The following is an 18671-nucleotide window of genomic DNA, read 5'->3' on the forward strand; positions in this document are numbered from 1 at the left end:
GTTGAATATAAAGATTACATTTTAGAAATGTTGTTGGCACACAGGGGATTTCTGGGAAGTGGGGTGGGCGCTTGAGAATATTACATTAATTTCAGGCGTTTCGGAGAAACCTGGACAGCCAAAGATCCCTAGGCTGGCAGAAACAAAGAGCCTTTGGGATCTGTACTGGTGGCACTTTTCAGCATCAATGAGAAATTAAGAAGTGTCCCAGTTGTAATGCTCTCCTTACCATCTCAGCTAGCAGCAAGAGCGAGGGGAATATAGGTCTCCTCTCTAGACTGAGCTGTGTGACTCAATTACAAAAGGGAAGCCCAACTGCTGAGTGAAGTTGAACATCTGAACCGGAAGATGCCGGGCGCTCAGAAGAGCGCAATTAAGGCTCATTCTTTGCAGAGATGATGGTAGTTTCCCATCCAAATTACACACCGACTGACGGAATGCACCATATGTGAAACCAACCATTGTATGTCAACCATTGGGGGGGCAGAGGGGCTACATTTATATAAAACAAGTTCTAAAATCCAGGACCAAGAGACATGTCTGTGAACACATAAATCCAGGGGAAAATGGCTTGAAGAAGAGACTGTTACCCTGCAGCACTTGCAATCCCAACACTGTGGCATTGCACAAGAACCTGAAAGTGAAGGACTAGAAATCAAAACAAGACCAGGCAACGTCAGTGAACTAGGAGTACACAAGACACCAAGGCAAAGATGCCGTTTTTTCAGTTTTAATAATCAATCTTAAAAGTCTTTACGAGTAGGATTTTTAACCCATCCATGTCCCTTTGAACAGCAGCAATACTCGAAGTACGGAGTCTGTTTTTAGTTTATACTAGAAACTATCGTCTTTGCAGCAGTTTGCCACATTAAAGGCAAAGGGGCTTAGAACAACAGCTGTAGTCCGAGCCACTTATCTGCAACTATGTGTGCTTCGAAGACCGGATCTTTAAAAAAAATAAAAAATAAATAAAAAAAAGATTTAAGATCCCAGAGTGTCTTGCAGCCACTGCAATGACTGTTCTATAACAGAAGAGTGCAGCTCGGACAGCTAGAGGAAGTCTTTATCCTGCAGTTTAGCGTAATAGACTATCAGTCTATGGGTGGTGCTGCTGTTTATCATCCTGTAGCCTCCTCAGTGCGAATTACTTTAATGGCAGCAAAGAAGTCCCGGTCTTGTTCTGAGGATGTGGCCCTGGGAGCGGAGAATGAGAAGCCAAACTGCGTTCTTCAACCACTTGGGAGTAGGACTCTCACCTTGGCTATGAAAAGAGGAAGAATGAAACTACAGCTTGGATTCACAAGCCTTGGGAAAGCGTTAGGGTTAGAGTGGTGTGGATTCGCGAGTCGGCCCCTATGTTCAGGGCAGAAGGATTTGTATTACACTGGCATTCGGGGCTACAGGCAGCGGCAGAGACTGTTACTTGCATGCTGCTACGTCTGGAAAGAATCTCGTGTGTAACGCTCAACTTGCTGCACTGGTTCACTACAGCTTGGACACTTCTTAGCTCCCTCTTCCCCGTGCAAAGTGGCACAGTCACAGCAGAAGACATGTAGGCAGGGTATCATGCGTCCATAAATTCTGATGGGAAATCCACAGTGGTGACAAAAGTGAACAGGGACAGTATCTTTTTCTCCTAGGAAGTTTATCTTGAAGTCCCAACACACGTGCTCAGGAAATCTTGCATTCTCCAGCCCACAATCTCCATTGCACTGCGTCTTCTCTCCTTCGTCAAGTCCTCCTCCGGCACTAGGATGTGCCTCTGACAGTGGCCAACACGTGCCTCTTGCGGCGGAAGGTGCACGTTGGATTTGGTTGGAGATTGGCTTGATCAGGTCTGGTCCGTGACCATCAAGACCAACCAAGGATTCTGAATTTTCAGTGCCTTGTAAGTCAGTGAGGTCCATGAGCCGGTCAGTCCAAGTTGAGGAATGCAAAGCAGCAGGGGGCCAATGCCTGGATCGTGACATGAGGGAGTAATTCAGAGAAGCAACAAACTTTGTAACTTGGAAATACATCAAGTGTGAAGCATTAGGATTGAACAAGGACAAGAAGCTTTGCTCAATGGGTACTGTGCTGTCAGCCTCCCCGCCCCAAGATACTCATCCATCAGCCTTTATCTACAGTCTCCCCACATTGGAATTAAAACAATTGTGCAACCAAGAAATAAGCCAAGTGATGGAAGAAACCCACACCAGAAGACTCCTTCCCACGGGAAGGGATGGAGCCAGGAACAACTAAGCACTGGAGCTATTTGGTGCAGCAGAGAGATAAAGCAGAGAATTAATAAGATACTTACTCCATCTCAGCAGGCTGTGGGGAAACAGACGGTGCAGCTAGAGACATTGCTTGGATTTGTTCTATAGGTTTAAACTGGGTGCTGGTTCCTGTTAATTCTTGCGTGTATTGTACTACGGGCCCTTTGCTCCTCACAGCACCTGGTGGAAGAGAGAATCTCTATTTCAGCCAAAAGATAGCTCAGTGGTTTGAGCATTGGCCTGCTAAACCCACGGTTGTGAGTTCAATCCTTGAAGGGACCATTTAGCGATCTGGGGCAAAAATCTGTCTGGGGATTGGGCCTGCTTTGAGCAGGGGGTTGGACTAGATGACCTCCTGAGGTCCCTTCCAACCCTGATATTCTATGATTCAAAGATTGGTGCATTAATTAACTACATGATATTGGTAGATTCCAGTTACCGCTCACAGAAAAATATGCAATTGAACTGTGAACAACAGATTGTTAAACAATCAAATCTATTCTTTGGAAAGACTTCAGACCGACAACCACAGCACTGAACATCTAGCAAATAGCAACGTTGCAGCTAGTGGGAGATGTGTAGACTCAAAAAGGGTTAAGTCCACATTAGCAAAGTTAAGACAGCAAGAATCCCATTTTCTAGTGCTGCAAGACACCGGTGTTGCCAATTATCTCCAACAGACTGGACTCTGAACGCAACTAATTTCCTTGCCAAGTCTTAAAACTAGTGAATGATGGGCCAATCTTGTATCCCTGATTTGGTCAAAGCTTCCATAGGAGTCCTGCCTGAGAAAGCAGTTTAGGTTCATGCCCTCAGACAGACACTTGGGGGAGTGACATACCAACATTGGGACGAGTCCTCATCTGCCCTCCTTGTTTCTTTTCCAGAGTGGAGGCCGTGGAGGTTTTCATGCTGAACATAGGCTCCAGGCGCGTGGAACCACGGTAAATCCATTCACAGCGTTTGTCATCCTGTGGCAAAGAGAGAATATTGTAACACTCACAGCATCTATCTGAGATTCAAGACAAGAAGTGTGTGTGTTTAAGGGGACGTCAAGATTTGAAGTATATATACAAAAGTGCATTCATGTTACACTATTTCCACAGTGTATTAAAACTCAGAGTTTAAAAATCATAGTGCACTAAATGTGCTCTGAATCACACAACAGGACAAGTGTGTCAAAAGCGTGCAGAAGAGCATGCGCTCTAGAGGCACTGCATGTACAATACAGAAGAGAGAGGGTGAGCTTTTTACAGTTAGAAAGGGAGGGAGACTCGTGCAAAGGAAAGGTAGAAGATGGCAAAGCTGGCAAAAGAGACAGTAAGGAGAGGGAGTAAGGATTGCATTCGGAAGTAGGCGCTTTCATTTAAATGATGGCCTTGCAGCTAAGACACTGGATTGGTACTCAGAAGACCTAGACTTTATTTCCAGCTCTGCCACCAACTTCTTGGGGGATGCTGAGCAAGTAATCTCCGAGTCTCAGTTCCAAGAATAATACTTTGTTGCCTTAAAAGGTGGTCGAAGGATAAATTGGTTAGTGTTTATCATCAGGATTTCACATACTATGAAGGCCACACGAGACCTAGATAAGCATGGAAAGAGACAGGAAATCAGGGAAGGGAATTAAGCAGAGGGAGGGGTGGGGAACAGTAGTGTACTAGGACAGCAAGACTATCACTTAAGCTTCTGGTCAGTTTCACACCAGTTTTCTCACACTAGCACAGTGCTCTTAAGTTTGGATTCAGGAGGCCGCTGGAGGAGTTTACAGTCAGAAAGAAGCCAAAACAAATAGACCGTTAAATAAGAAACAAAACTGGTGTTATCTATTTCAATTTGAAAACACACATCTATCCTATACTGAGCCTAAAAATGAGACATTTTTAGGAGCATCTACTTGACCTAGGAGCCGAAGCCATTTTTGAACACAGGACTTGGGTGCTTTGGAAAATTTGACCCACTCTCATTTTAAGCAAAAGTCTCTCAGGTGGCATCTCCAAGCCCACCTACAGCTATCGGACCATGTTCCATGCAGAACGGAGGAACTGCCAGCCTGGATCAGAGCTGAGGCCCATTTAATCCTGCATCCCATTTCTAACTGTGGTCAGTAACCAATACACTTTTAATTTACTTTCCATGGCAAAGACGCTCATTTTGTCCGGCCTGACCTATTGGAGAAGGGAAGTCCTCAGCCCCAGATTGGAAACATCTCAACAAAATAAACCCAAGCGTCCCCCGTTCCAAGGGTAGGGAATGCTTTCATACCAGGAAGAGGATTTTGACCAGACTGCCATCCACTTCCTCCACTCTGGATTTCCACCAGGTCCCTTCCCATTCTGTTTTAATCAGCTGGCCGCTCTTCAGCAATACCATGGGACGGTTTGGGTAGGCACTGATGTACTCCTCTATGAAATCACGACAGGAAACGTCTTCTATGTCTTCCCAGGTCTTCTTTACTATTAGGAAAGAAAAAAGGCGGGGAGAAGGCTTTTACAAAGACCTTCTCTGCAGCCTCTCCGGTGATATTCCAGATGGATTTTACGTTAAACGGACAAGACAACTAAGACAGTCTAAAAGACAATGGGGGATCACAATAGAATGATTACTGTAGTGCAAATACTTGTAATCAAAAATAAATATAAAGGGAGCACTGTACACTTTGTATTCTGTGTTGTAATTGAAATCAGTATATTTGAAAAGGTAGAAAACATCCAAAAATGTTTAAATAAATGGTATTCTATTATTGTTTAACAGTGCGATTAATCAAGATTAATTTTTTTAATCGCTTGACAGTCCTAGTAATAATTTGATTGTTACGTTCTGCAGCTTCTTGTGCACAGCAAATCTTTCCAGGCAAGGCGTTTAATTCCAACGCTAGGACAGAACCCAACTAGAGCCCTAGCAAAGCATGGGAGCGTGCAAACAGAGAACTCACGTGGCCTGCAGATCGGGTATAGCTCCGACTGAGTGACGTAAGAAGCATAGCCATCATCAAAGAAGATCAGGAACCTGGAATTAAAAGTGTGACAAAGGGGCCATGTATTTAATATGGCTATGAAGCTGCCTTATGTGATGAGAGTAGTGCTCATGAACGCAGCTGAAGACACCTCACCCACAGCCTGTTTGTATTACTGTAGTGCCTCGGAGCCCAAGTCACGGCCCTTTGTGCTAGGCACTGTACAGACACAGAACAAACATCTGCCCGAGAGAGCTTACAATCAAAGTTAGCTGATACTTCCACTTCCTCACCATGGATCGGAACAGCAGTGGAGATATCACACCATCACAGCACAAGGGAATCCTTTCCATTTAGCCTCAGGGGCTGAGGAAAGGAGAAGCAGCGCTTCCTTCAGAGAGGCCCCAAAGATTCCCCAGCAGTGAGGAGCAACAGCAGGGCAGGGATCCCAGCCAGGACTTCTTCCCAGCCTTGGATATGAGCATAGCAGAGAGAGGATCCACCCTCCCATTTGGCAGGACAAAGCTCCCTGCCCCAAACCACAAGGGCCAAGAGCAGAAGAAGCCGCAGTCGGAGCCTTTCCCACAGACAGGGCTTACTCCCCAGAGGCAAAAAGCACCCCCTAGCAGCACCTCTGCACCCTTGAAACACTGACATCAGAGAGTGTGCTCCACAACAGATCGATGGCCTCCGAGTGGCATCCCATCCCTAACCAGGGCATGCATCCAGGAGGGAGGAGTTTATTTTCTAGGCAGTTCAGGTAAGCAGCGGGGCAGTTAGAAATAGTTTGTGTTTGGGGGGAGGGGACGAGAACAAAACCAAATAGGAACCAAATCCTGGAATCACTTTTTCTGGGGACAGGGGGCATTGAGATTACAGGGGCTATGGATTTAGAGAGTGGAACGTGGTAGCTGTTTAACGGCATACAGTAACACTACACAACAGTTTTAGGACAACAGCATCTAGTTGAAGTTATATTACAAAGAGATCACTGATCACCTATAAAATAAGTTGTATTTGCAATATAGCCTCTGAACGCAGTTAATTTTAGATAGTTAACTATTTGTTGCACACAGCTTTGCACCATGAGGAATTTATGACCGAGTCATGTTTGATTATTAATCTTCTCTAAGGAAGATTCAGCCTAAACCATATTTGGAAGAAAGAACCCTGCCTAGTTAGATGTAGATTTGTGTACCCTGTTTTAGGTCTACAATCTCTTTTCCTTAAGGGCTTCTCAAGGGAAGTGATACTGGTAATGCTGCTGGTCATTAATACTTCCATGGCCTATATTTCTCATCATAGTGTTTTAGGGCAACAGTTGCTTTGGGCTGTGTGGAGACCAAGGGTATGTCTACACTGGAAAAAGGCGTGTTCTTAACTTGGGTTAGCTAACCTAGGTTAAAAACCAACATTGAAGACACGACAACTCGTCTTAACAGATCAAATTAAGGGTTATAGGGAGCATGGAGTTGGACTCTGGCAACTAACCCGAGTTAAAAGCTGAATTGCCATGCCTTCACTGCTAGTTAACCTGGGTTAGCTAACCTGAGTTAAGAACACACTGTGTTGTTGTTGTTGCAGTGTAGACATACCCTAACTCCTTGACCCTGTAGCAGGAGGGTCATGGCATTAGCAGGTGCGATTTGACTATCTCAGAAGAAAGTTGCACACACAATAGGAATTCTGACGGTATGATTAGTGGAATGGGAACGCTTCTCGGGCTATTAAGCATCAAAGATCCAAACCACTTCACTAAAAAGCTGGTTCGCCCAAATTCACAACAAGGTTTAGAATCTGAGACCCAGCATCAACTTCACTATAGTCTTACTATTCTACATATACCTGCCCCTGAGACTGGGACCACCACTATGGAGGAGGCGGTTGTTTAATACCTCAGTTTATTCTTCATGTTCGGTGTTTCGGCCACAATACCAGCATAGAGCCAGACTTGATTCCCATCCTTGTATTTGGCCACGACCCGGCTTCCAACGTAGAGTTTCTCAGCAGAGGGATGATAGTCATACGCAATGTGATTGCCAGAAAGCAAGCTCTTCCCTTTGTTGTCGAATTTCACTTTGAACTTCTTACCAGCACCTGAAAGGCATTTTAAAGAGGGCTACGGTCAATGAGAACCACGTCACTTCACACTGAGATCCCACTACCAAAAAGAACCTCAGGCCTGGTCTACACTAGGCGTTTATGTCGAAGTTAGCGCCGTTACATCGAATTAACCCTGCACCCGTCCACACCGCGAAGGTATTTAGTTCGACATAGAGGTCTCTTTAATTCGACTTCTGTACTCCTCCCCGACGAGGGGAGTAGCGCTAAATTCGACATGGCCATGTCGAATTAGGCTAGGTGTGGATGGAAATCGACGTTAATAGCTCCGGGAGCTATCCCACAGTGCACCACTCTGTTGACGCTCTGGACAGCAGTACGAGCTCGGATGCTCTGACCAGCCACACAGGAAAAGCCCCGGGAAAATTTGAATTTGAATTCCTTTTCCTGTCTGGCCAGTTTGAATCTCATTTCCTGTCTGGACATCGTGGCGAGCTCAGCAGCACTGGCAACGATGCAGAGCTCTCCAGCACTGATGGCAGTGCAAGCTCAGAATAGAAAGAGGGCCCCAGCATGGACTGATCGGGAAGTCTTGGATCTCATCGCTGTGTGGGGCGATGAGTCCGTGCTTTCCGAGCTGCGATCCAAAAGACGGAATGCAAAGATCTATGAGAAGATCTCTAAAGACATGGCAGAGAGAGGATACAGCCGGGATGTAACGCAGTGCCGCGTGAAAATCAAGGAGCTGAGGCAAGGCTACCAGAAGACCAAAGAGGCAAACGGACGCTCCGGATCCCATCCCCAGACATCCCGTTTCTACGAGGCACTGCATTCCATCCTCGGTGCGGCCGCCACCACTACCCCACCACTGACTGTGGACTCTGAGGATGGGATAGTGTCCACGGCCGGATCCTCGGACATGTTAGCGGACGGGGAAGATGAGGAAGGAGATGAGGAGGACGAGGCAGTCGACAGCGCTCACAACGCTGATTTCCCCGACAGCCAGGATCTCTTCATCACCCTTACAGAGATCCCCTACCAACCCTCCCCAGCCGTTACCCCGGACACAGAATCTGGTGAAGGATCATCCAGTAAGTGTTGTAAACATCTAAACATTTATTTGTAACAGAACATGATTATTAACAATTTAAAAAATGGGTTTCTCATGATTAGTTTGATTAACTTAACGGTTCAGTCATGGGCAGTGCAACTATTTGAAAAAAATCTAGCAATGTCCGGTTTTGCATGATTGTCCTGCCCAAGCCGCTCTACTGTTTAGTCCCTGCTACTGCAGCTACAGTAAGATGCGGTCTATATGTCCGGGGATGGAGCAGAAATCCTCCTGGGACATCTCAAGGAAGCTCTCCTGCAGGTAATTTGAAATCCGCTGCATTAGGTTCTTGGGGAGAGCGGCCTTATTGGGTCCTCCGTAGTAGGACACGTTGCCGCGCCACGAGACTAGCAAGTACTCTGGAATCATTGCTTGGCACAGCATGGCGGCATACGGCCCTGGTCTTTGAAGGCTTTCCCGGAGCATTCTCTGTCTGTCGCTCTCAGAGATCCTCATGAGGGTGATGTCGCTCATGATGACCTGCTTTGAATGAGGTAGGGGAATGTTAGTGTTGGGACTGCTTTACCGTTCCTTTACAGAACTGTAACCGCTGGTTTGCAGCCACGCGGTGGAGGCGGGAGAGGGTCAGCCGAAAGGGATCGTTCCCGGGGACAGCCGCGAGGGTGTGGGACAGGAGCAGACTTCCTGCTTGCCGGATTGCTGGCAGCAGGGACCGACATTGATTTCAATGTGAAATGAGGCCATTGCTAATATTAAAGTTTTAAGCTGCCACGAATCTACGGCTTACCATGTCTGCGTGCAAGAGCAATTCCGTTGTCCTGACAGGGTTCTCAAAAGTGCTCTGCAAAACCCCAGACACTGAATGCGAAGGCCGAGAATTCGACCTTGTGCTGAGTGCGCATGTGATAGGTGCTGTGCATGGTCCTGTTCACAGAGAAAGACTATGTTCTTTGTTCACAACTACATTTATCTTTCTGAGGAATTCACTCCCTTTTTCCCATTCCCACAGCCCCATCTGCGACTGTCTCACAACCTAGCCTGTCATCACACTCCCAGAGGCTAGGGAGGATTAGGCATAAGAAGAAGAGGACACGGGAGGACATGTTCTCAGAGCTTATAGCCTGCTCCCGAGCCCAGGCAGCACAGCAGACCCAGTGGCGGGAGAACTTGTCCCAAATGCACCAAGCCAACATGGATCGGGAGGAGAGGTGGCGTCAGGAAGACCAGCAGGCGACTCAAACCCTGCTTGGACTACTGAGGGAGCAAACGGACACGCTCCGGCGCCTTGTGGATGTTCTGCAGGAACGGAGGCAGGAGGACAGAGCCCCGCTGCAGTCCATCTCTAACCGCCCTCCCCCGCCACCAAGTCCCATACTCCCTTCACCCAAAGTGCACAGAAGGAGAGGCGGCAGAGTCCCTGCTAACTCTCACTCCACCCCTGCAGAGAGCTCGAGCAGCAGAAGGCTCTCATTCCCCAAAGTTTGACAAGTTCTTTCCTTCCCGCCTGACACAAGCCCCCGTCCAAGTTTCACTTCCCAGTCCCATGTGTAGTTGATAATAAAAAATATGTTTCTGTTAACTACTGTTTCCATCATGTTCTTTTGGAGGAGGGGGGGAAAGGGGGTTGGTAATTGGACAGGACAGTCACCTTTGGCAGGGTACATAGTCGGGGGCAGGCACAGCAGCAGGGCACATACATAGTGCAGTGATGCAGTGACTACTTACCCTGGTTAGTCTGGGAGGTTCTTTTCATGTTATGTGGTGGGAGGTGGGTTGCTCTGTGACTTTGTGGCACGGGAGGGCAGTTAGAGATCTGAAGCGGCGGTCCTTAGGCAGGATCACAGAGCCACACAGCAGGGGATCTGTAAGCGTCCCCCCCCGCCACAAAGTCACATAGTACCCCCATACACACAGTCCCTATCAGGAGGGGTGACAGGCTCCGTTGAAAGAACCATCCCACCGCAGCGGAGCCTGTCAGTCCTTGAGTTTAGAAGCTGCATTCGCGCGACTACACTACACCCGCTCCGCACCACAGTCTGCGTCCCAGTTTTAAAAAATTCCCGCGAAAACAGTATTAAAGAAAACGGTGTGCTTTAACAAAGTAGAACTATTTTTATTTTGAAACGTGTGTTGGAAGTGGGGTGAAGGCTTCTCTGTACACAAAATTAGAAAGTCACAGGTTACCCTGCTCACTCAGGAACTTTGCTTTCAAAGCCTCCCGGATGCACAGCGCTTCCCGCTGGTCTCTTCTAATCGCCCGGCTGTCTGGCTGTGAGTAATCAGCAGCCAGGCTAATTTCCTCAACCTCCCACCCCGCCATAAAGGTCTCCCCCTTGCTCTCACAGAGATTGTAGAGCACACAGCAAGCTGCTATAACAATGGGGATATTGGTTTCGCTGAGATCACAGCGAGTCAGCAAGCTTCTCCATCTCCCCTTGAGACGTCCAAAAGCACACTCCACCACCATTCTGCACTTGCTCAGCCGGTAGTTGAAGAGTTCTTTTTCAGTGTCCAGGGCACCTGTATAGGGCTTCATGAGCCAGGGCATTAGCGGGTAGGCTGGGTCCCCGAGGATGACTATAGGCATCTCCACATCCCCAACAGTTATTTTGTGGTCCGGGAAGTAAATACCTTGCTGCAGCCGTCTAAACAGACCAGAGTTCCTGAAAACACGAGCGTCATGAACCTTGCCCGGCCATCCGACATTGATGTTGGTAAAACGTCCCCTGTGGTCCACCAGTGCTTGCAGCACCATGGAAAAGTAGCCCTTTCTGTTAATGTACTGGCTGGCCTGGTGGTCCGGTGCCAGGATAGGGATGTGAGTTCCATCTATGGCCCCACCGCAGTTTGGGAATCCCATCGCTGCGAAGCCATCTATGATCGCCTCCAAGTTTCCCAGGGTCACTACCTTTGGCAGCAGTACATCAACGATTGCCTTGGCTACTTGCATCACAACAACCCCCACGGTAGATTTGCCCACCCCAAACTGGCTCGCGACTGACCGGTAGCTGTCAGGCGTTGCAAGCTTCCAGAGGGCTATGGCCACTCGCTTCTGGACAGTCAGGGCTGGTCGCATCCGGGTGTCATTGCGCTTCAGGGCAGGGGACAGCAACTCACAAAGTTCAAGGAAAGTTCCCTTCCGCATGCGGAAGTTTCGCAGCCACTGTGATTCATCCCAGACCTGCAGCACTATGCGGTCCCACCACTCAGTGCTTGTTTCCCGTGCCCAGAATCGCCGTTTCACAGCATCAACATGACCCATTGCCACCGTGATGTCCTCGGCGCTGGGTCCCCTGCTTTCTGAGAGGTCTGTGCTACTCTCAGACTTCAGGCCATCACCGCGTTGACGTAGCCTCCTCGCCTGACTTTTCTGCATCTGCCTCAGGGCAACCTGTATGATAAGCTGCGAGGCGTTGAGAGCGGCCACAACTGCAGCGATGGTTGCAGTGGGCTCCATGCTCACAGTGCTGTGGCGTCCGCGCTGTCAATGACTTGAAAAGTGCGCGAAATGATTTCCCGCCGGCGCTTTCAGGGAGGGAGGGAGGGCGGGAGGGATGGACGGATGACGACAGTTACCCAAAAGCACCCTGGCCCCTTTTTTTTTTACCCAGAAGGCATTTGCGGCTCCACCCAGAATTCCAATGGGCGGCGGGGACTCCGGGAACTATGGGATAGCTGCCCTCAGTGCACCGCTTCCAATGTCGACGCTTTCCCCGTTAGTGTGGACTCACAAAGTCGAATTACTGTCCTTAGTGTGGACACACACGTTCGACTTTGCAATATCGATTCCAAATATTCGATTTAAGTAAAATCGAACTACTCTCGTAGTGTAGACAAGGCCTCAGATTAGATATAAAGCCAGAAGCGACCATTGCAATCATCCAGGCTGACTTCCTGCATAAAACACAGTCATAGGACTTCCCTGTTTTAATTACTCTTTGAACTAGAGCATATCTTTCAGCAAAAACATCCACTCAAGTCTATGATCCAAGATAGAAACACTTAAGAGTTTAATTCAGAAGATTACTAGCAAGACCACATCATTTATCATCCCTAGTTAAAATATTTTGCACTTATCCAGCATCTTTTCATCCAACGATGTGAAAGCACTTAGACATTCAACCTTGGCACCCCTGTGTGACACACAAGCATTATGCCCTTTTACACAGGGGGGGAAACCGGCACAACTGTGATGAGATACGATTTGCCCCACCATCCACTCCGTGATAAAACTGGGACTAGAACGCAGGAAATCTCGACGAAACTCCTCTGTTTTAAATAAAGAGCCCATGTTACCTCCAAGCGCTTTTGCAAATATCGGAACACACACTGTTATTCCATTACTACTGTTAGCTAAACTGCAGGAACAGTTCTAGTAGTAAAAACTAAACAGAAGTTTGGGGAAAATATAAACCCTCCTGCTTCAGAATATAAAACAACTTCCAATGGGAGTCAGGAAGAAACTTTCCCTGGGGACGGATTATCCCACATTTGCCTCCTGAAGGGTTTCTTACGCCTTCCTCTGAAGCAGCTGGTCAGTATCAGAGACAGGTCCCATGAATAGATGGACAACTCTTCTGGTCTGGTATAGCAATTCTTATGTTCCTAACAGCATAGTTCTGCCATCTCAAGGACACAAGTTCTTAAGAGAGAAGATTCCAGAGTCTGACCAACCCTGAGCTAAGCTATGCTAAAAGAGAAGGTTCAGGTACCCTCCTCAACATCAGGTATTAGCAACAAGAAAACATTAAATAACCAGTGGACTGGCACCGACCTTTAGACTCATTTTCACCCCAAACAGGCTGCTCTGATCCATAGCTGGTGAGGAGAGCAAAGGACTATGTATTGAAACTCTTCATCTGAAGGAAAGATAGGATGGCCCTAAGGATATGAAGAGCTCAGATATGGTGACATGCAGCAGCACAAAACCTTAAGAGAGCATTAAACTTGTAGGTAGCAAGTTCAAAACCAGGCCAGATGGGAGTGTAGTTGCCACTGCAACATACAAAATCAGGCCACTGCAAGTCAAATAAAATGTCAAATCTAGTTGACAACGCCACATGGCAGTAAACTGCACGGCTACTCCCCTTGCTGTACTTGTTCTGCACATGGAAAACTGCAAATCTAGCACATGTTGGTCACTAAATTCAAAATGACGCTTAGCATGTTGCATTCACCTTGAGACACCACTGGCTAGTTTACAGCCAAGACTGTGGGCCTCACTCACCTACTGCCTGGATTGCAATCAAAATTCCTTTGTGCCACGTCTTGGTCCTCTTCTTGCCTAGGATACGCATACCAACCACCAGGTCACCGTCATTGCTGAGGTCACCCCCAGCAAGCGCAGAGCTCACCTGCTGGGACACGCCACCAGAGATTGGTGGAGAGGACAGCCCATCTGTCCAGGAGAGAACAAAAGATAAGTCAGAAATCATTTTTCAAAGCAAACTTCTTACCTATGCAACTAAAAACCACTTCAGCTTAGAGCTTGACAAGCTAGAAACCTCATTAGCTTTCCATCATTTATGCTATTTCACTCAGCCTAAGCTAGTTAGTTTCACTTTCGGGTTCTCACGCCCCAGCTCAGCGATGTTTGGGTGGCAAACCCTGCAGGGCTAGGAGTAAACTAAGCCCTTTAACAAAAACACAGTGTTACGAGAGTGTTGCTATTTCTATTAGGGTTTGGAAAAGATTGTCAAGAGACAAAACCTAAAGTTGGGGCACTAACCACCTGATAGTTCCTTCAAGCAGACAAGTAGTAAAGAAGAGACAATGGTCTTTCTGTAACATTCTAGAGATGGATTACTGCAATCCTCCCAATCACTTTCTATCTCAGAACAGCAGTGACCTATCTTGGGTTGAAACAAAAAGCCTGGGCACATGGCTAAACCAGTAATGGGACTGCCCTCTCACTCCCTCAAATACAAACACACCCTTTTGCAGGTCCTGGGCGTTTGTTTTTTTGTTAACAGCTTCCATAAATTTCTGAACATCTTGGGCAGACTTCCTCATTGCAGCCATGGCTTCTCGAAGCTACAGGGAGGGAAGAAGGAGGTAGAAATGAAGACACTTTTCAATATACGATTTTTTCTTTGAGGAGTTGCAACTTCAACATGATTTGTTTGTCCTACAAGTTTCTCAAGGAAGCATGATGAAGCTCAACAACATTTAAGATTGGCAGCTCTCCAGAGCAAGGAGTATCTTTTTTAATGTTTGCACAGAGCCTAGCACACCAGCATCCTGATAGTTACTTGTAATACAAGAGCACATTACAACACAAAACTTTTCCAACTCACCAGCGTCTGATCCTTTGAGATTCTGTTACTTGTATCACCTAGATTTAAATTAAAGAAAACAGAAAAAGCACTTGAAGCTTGGAACTGATGCTGGAAAAGAGTCTAAATCAGACCACAACCTCCTCCTGCCAAGACACCAGAGCAAATGGAAGGGGGCAAAGGAAAACATCCATTCCCAAGGAGAAATATAATTTAGAGTATAGTTCTTTTACACATTTATTAGAAGATCCACTCTGTTAAGCCAAAGATTTACATTGGTCATTGGAGTGGGCCACTTAAGACAAGTTTCACAGTTCTCATGAAATGCAGCCACCTCTGAGGTGAAAGGCACCAATACAGAGGGATAATTGCCACACAAGTGTTGGGGTCAACAGGCAAGGGAAAGATTTGGGGTGGAATACCTGGACAGGCCTTAAACTCTTAAGAGCTACGGAACGTTTAAAATCTATGCAGGTCCTCCGAAGTCTTCACTTATAAGGACTCTCCCAAGAAATACATGCACAGTAATCTTAATGGAACTCACTTTATATACCTAAGAATGACTGGAGGGACATGCCAATCCTTCTAGGGTTAAAACATGTAGTTCCAAGCAATCCTGCTATTTCAAAACTGAGGTTTATACCATTAAGCCATCCCTCTTCAAACAGGAAGCCCTTGTAAACAGAATCTCAGGATAACTAAGGGCCACATCTTGAGCACGTACAACACCTAGTGACTTCAATGGGAGCTGAGAGTGCTCAGGATCTCAGCCCATGACCCAAATTTTGCCTAATTTTTTGAGGCAAGAGGATTCCCCAGGACCTCCTTCCATTTCACCCTCCTTCTTCCCCACCAAAAAGCTGTGCTTTGGGATGGGTTAACTAGTCCTTCTGGCTGTTGAGTGCTGGATGCAGCTTATCTGCACGACTCCTGAGACAGCAGGAGAATGGGGAGGGGAGTGTCATTTGACAGCTTCCCAATTTAACTCCTTTCAATTCAGGGAACAAATGCACTGACTTCACAAGTATTACACTTCCCACAGACTCCATGGGAGTCTCCATCTGGTTCTCCACAGCCTGAGGAAGAGTGGCCCATTCTTGAGGATGCTCCTTCACCAATTCCCCCTTCCCCTTCGTATTCTTTCCAGGGATACATTTTCATCTTCCCCACCCTTCACCAACCCACTCCCCAATGTCACATGGAACACTGAACTGTGCTTCCAACCCGAATCAATACTCATAACATCGTCGTCATCCTCATCTGGGATTTCGATCACTTCCGTGGGCTTGGAAGCTGAGTCCTCATCTTCAGAGCTGCTCTCACGATACTGAAGGCCCAGCTTGGAGTAGAGATCTTTTACCAGTATCTCGCATTTACCAATGGCTCTGCAGCGTATTGGGGGAAAAGAGGGGCAGAGAGAAAGCTTCAAGATGAGTACAGCTGTACCCCACCCCTCCCAGAAGGAGAAGGTTTTGCACAGCAGCGCCTGCTACGTTAAGGGGCTACTCAGCAGTTGCTGCCATCACTAGCACTAAACAGAACTGTGACTTCACCTCAGTAAACAAACCATAGTTAGGGGTCGGACAAACCTTAACCTGAAGGACTCAAAGCCACGACAGAATGTGGCATTGCACGAACTACACACAAACAGGTACCGAACCACACAAAGTTAGCGAACACTTCTGAAAACTTGCCCACACATCAGTGGTAGAGATGGAAATAGAACCTGAAGGTTTGTCTACACTACCGCGTGGGGTTGATCTAAGCTACACAACTTCAGCTACGTGAATAGCGTAGCTGAAGTTGACGTACTTAGATTTACCTACCGCGGTATCTTCACGGAGGTAAGTCAACAGCTGACGCTCTCCCGTCGACTTGCTTGCGCTCCTCATTCTGTGGAGTACCAGTGTCAACAGGAGAGTCGTCAGTGGTGGATTTATCGCATCTATACTAGACACGACACGATAAATCAACCCCCGCTGGATCGATCACTGCACACCGATCCGGTGGGTAGTGTAGACAAGCCCTGAGACCCAATTACCTGTTCCAGCATGCTCCTTGCTACCTCCACTAGCTCACTGTTCAACACAAAGCTGCCACTGCAAGTGTGCCCACCTTGAAGCATCATCGAAGAGCTGGTCGACATATGCAACTTCTGCTTCTTTCTGTTCCACGTTCTTTTCCAGCTCTTCCAGCTGCTGTTTCCGCTGCTTCACACACTCAAACTTCTCCAGCTCCTCATCAATGAATTGCTGGAGCTCCTCCATAGAGATCCCCAACTCCTCCATCACTTCTTGCTGCAGCTCTGTTACTTCCGGAGAATCCATTTTTGCTAAAACCAAAGCAATAAAGAAATATGAGACAACATGCAAGGTTTCAAGGTTTTCCTCTCACACTCTGTAAGCCACAGCACATGTATTTTACCACTATACTCTCCTGACTGCAGCACAAGGCCTCACAAGCATATGAGCATTAGAACATAAGATCGGCCGTACTGGGTCAAACCAAAGGTCCATCTAGCCCAGTATCCTGTCTTCCGACAGTGGCCAATGTCAGGTGCCCCAGAGGGAATGAACAGAACAGGGAATCGTCAAATGATTTATCCCCAACAGGTGCACATGAAGTGGTGCTTAACGTGAGCTGACTGACCGTTTAGATGGAATCAATAAAATGTTTAACATAATTTCAAATATCCTGCTTCCTTCTCGAAACAAGAAGCTACACTGAATACGACTATTCAGAATGCTGCTTCCAATACACCAGCAACGGAGTGGGAAGCAGGAACACCAAAGCTAGTTTTTCCAGGTAATTTTGTTTTGTTTATACAGAACCTTTAAACCAAAGTATCTACATTTTGGATTGCTGGAAGTGGTTGTAAATGAATTAGGGGGCTGAGGGGCCCTAAAACAGCTAGAATTTCAGTTTGGACAAATTCTCCAAGCCTTCTGAATTTTCAAAGTTTACACCTCACCATCCCTAACCACCCCCACCAATCCCCTTCATAGCCATCTGAGACACTGCTGGGCTCACTCCCATGCTGCCACAAGTTCTACTTGCCTAACCAGAGAGAAAAAGAGAACATGACCCCTCTGTTGGCATCCAGTACCCCAAGCTTACGTACATGAAAATAACCCAAGACTGCTCCCCACACATCTATCTAGAGAACATGGATCACAACAGTATCTAGATTCCTGCCCCCAGTTCCCCCATCCAACATCCGCTGGCTGCAGCTCCTCCAGCCACACAGCCATCCCTCCTTCCCACAATTCCTGTCTTTCCCCTATGCCATCCCATTTCCTTTGCCCCTTCCTGGCTCCAGCCACCTTCTCATTACTTTCCTGACTCTCCTGCTTTCCCCCTGGTCCCCTGGCTCCGGCCACCCCCCTGCAATCATCTTCTGGCTCCCCAGCTCTCACCTCAACCCCTATCTCCAGCCCCCTTGGCTCCCCAAAGTCATCTCCTCTCCAGAGCTCCTGACTCCACCCCCATCATCTCCTGGCTCCCCGGCCCTCTTTCCACTGACTCCCTTAAGCCATCTCGCATCTTTCAGACCCCCCAGAGCCACCTCTTATGCTTCTACCACTCAACCAGCTCCACCCTTATGTCCCCCACTCCAGCCCGCCTCCCGTCCCACTCCTTGGTTCCTGCCTCCCCATCAGCCCCAGGCTCCCCAGAGCCTCCCATGCCCCTTCCCCAACTCACCCCCGCCGGGGCTCCCCAAAGAGACCATGTGTCCCTCCCCAGCGTACCGTGGATCCCCAGAACCTTCCCCTATCTCCCCCCCCCCCCCCCCCCCCCCCCCCCCCCCCCAGACCCCTCCCCTACATCCCCCCGACCTCCCCCACCGCCCCCCGGGCTCCCCAACCCCCCGCCTCCAGATACACACACCCCATATCCCCCTTCCCGCCCCCAGCCCCCCGGGCCTGCAGCCCTCACCTCTCCCGGGGGGTGAGGGGGGACAGTTTCTGAGGAGCCGCCGCCAGGAACGGACCGGAAGGGAGCTTACGACACTTCCGGCGACGGTAGCCCGCGAAGCTCAAGTGAGCTCCGAT

The 18671-nt window shown here is 48.0% G+C and overlaps 1 protein-coding gene across 4 annotated transcripts in view; it reads right to left on the bottom strand.

The window, feature by feature from the left end:
• The window catches only part of SETDB1 (SET domain bifurcated histone lysine methyltransferase 1), a 35117-nt gene extending 16446 nt beyond the window's left edge, over positions 1–18671 (bottom strand). The window contains exons 1-12 of one of the 4 annotated variants that reach the window (XM_034756760.1): positions 18556–18671; positions 16735–16951; positions 15832–16004; positions 14641–14678; positions 14278–14377; positions 13572–13742; positions 7107–7308; positions 5191–5264; positions 4521–4711; positions 3100–3229; positions 2300–2438; positions 468–1956 (exon numbers count right to left, since the gene is read on the bottom strand). In XM_034756760.1, coding sequence (XP_034612651.1) covers positions 1434–1956; positions 2300–2438; positions 3100–3229; positions 4521–4711; positions 5191–5264; positions 7107–7308; positions 13572–13742; positions 14278–14377; positions 14641–14678; positions 15832–16004; positions 16735–16946 — 1953 coding nt within the window. In that variant the 5' untranslated portion in view covers positions 16947–16951; positions 18556–18671 and the 3' untranslated portion in view covers positions 468–1433. Of the gene's footprint in view, positions 1–467; positions 1957–2299; positions 2439–3099; positions 3230–4520; positions 4712–5190; positions 5265–7106; positions 7309–13571; positions 13743–14277; positions 14378–14640; positions 14679–15831; positions 16005–16734; positions 16952–18555 lie in introns of those variants that run through there. The other 3 variants (XM_034756759.1, XM_034756758.1, XM_034756757.1) reach the window with 3 other exon arrangements.

Source organism: Trachemys scripta, chromosome 24, assembly GCF_013100865.1.
Source record: "Trachemys scripta elegans isolate TJP31775 chromosome 24, CAS_Tse_1.0, whole genome shotgun sequence".
Classification (NCBI taxonomy): domain Eukaryota; kingdom Metazoa; phylum Chordata; order Testudines; family Emydidae; genus Trachemys; species Trachemys scripta.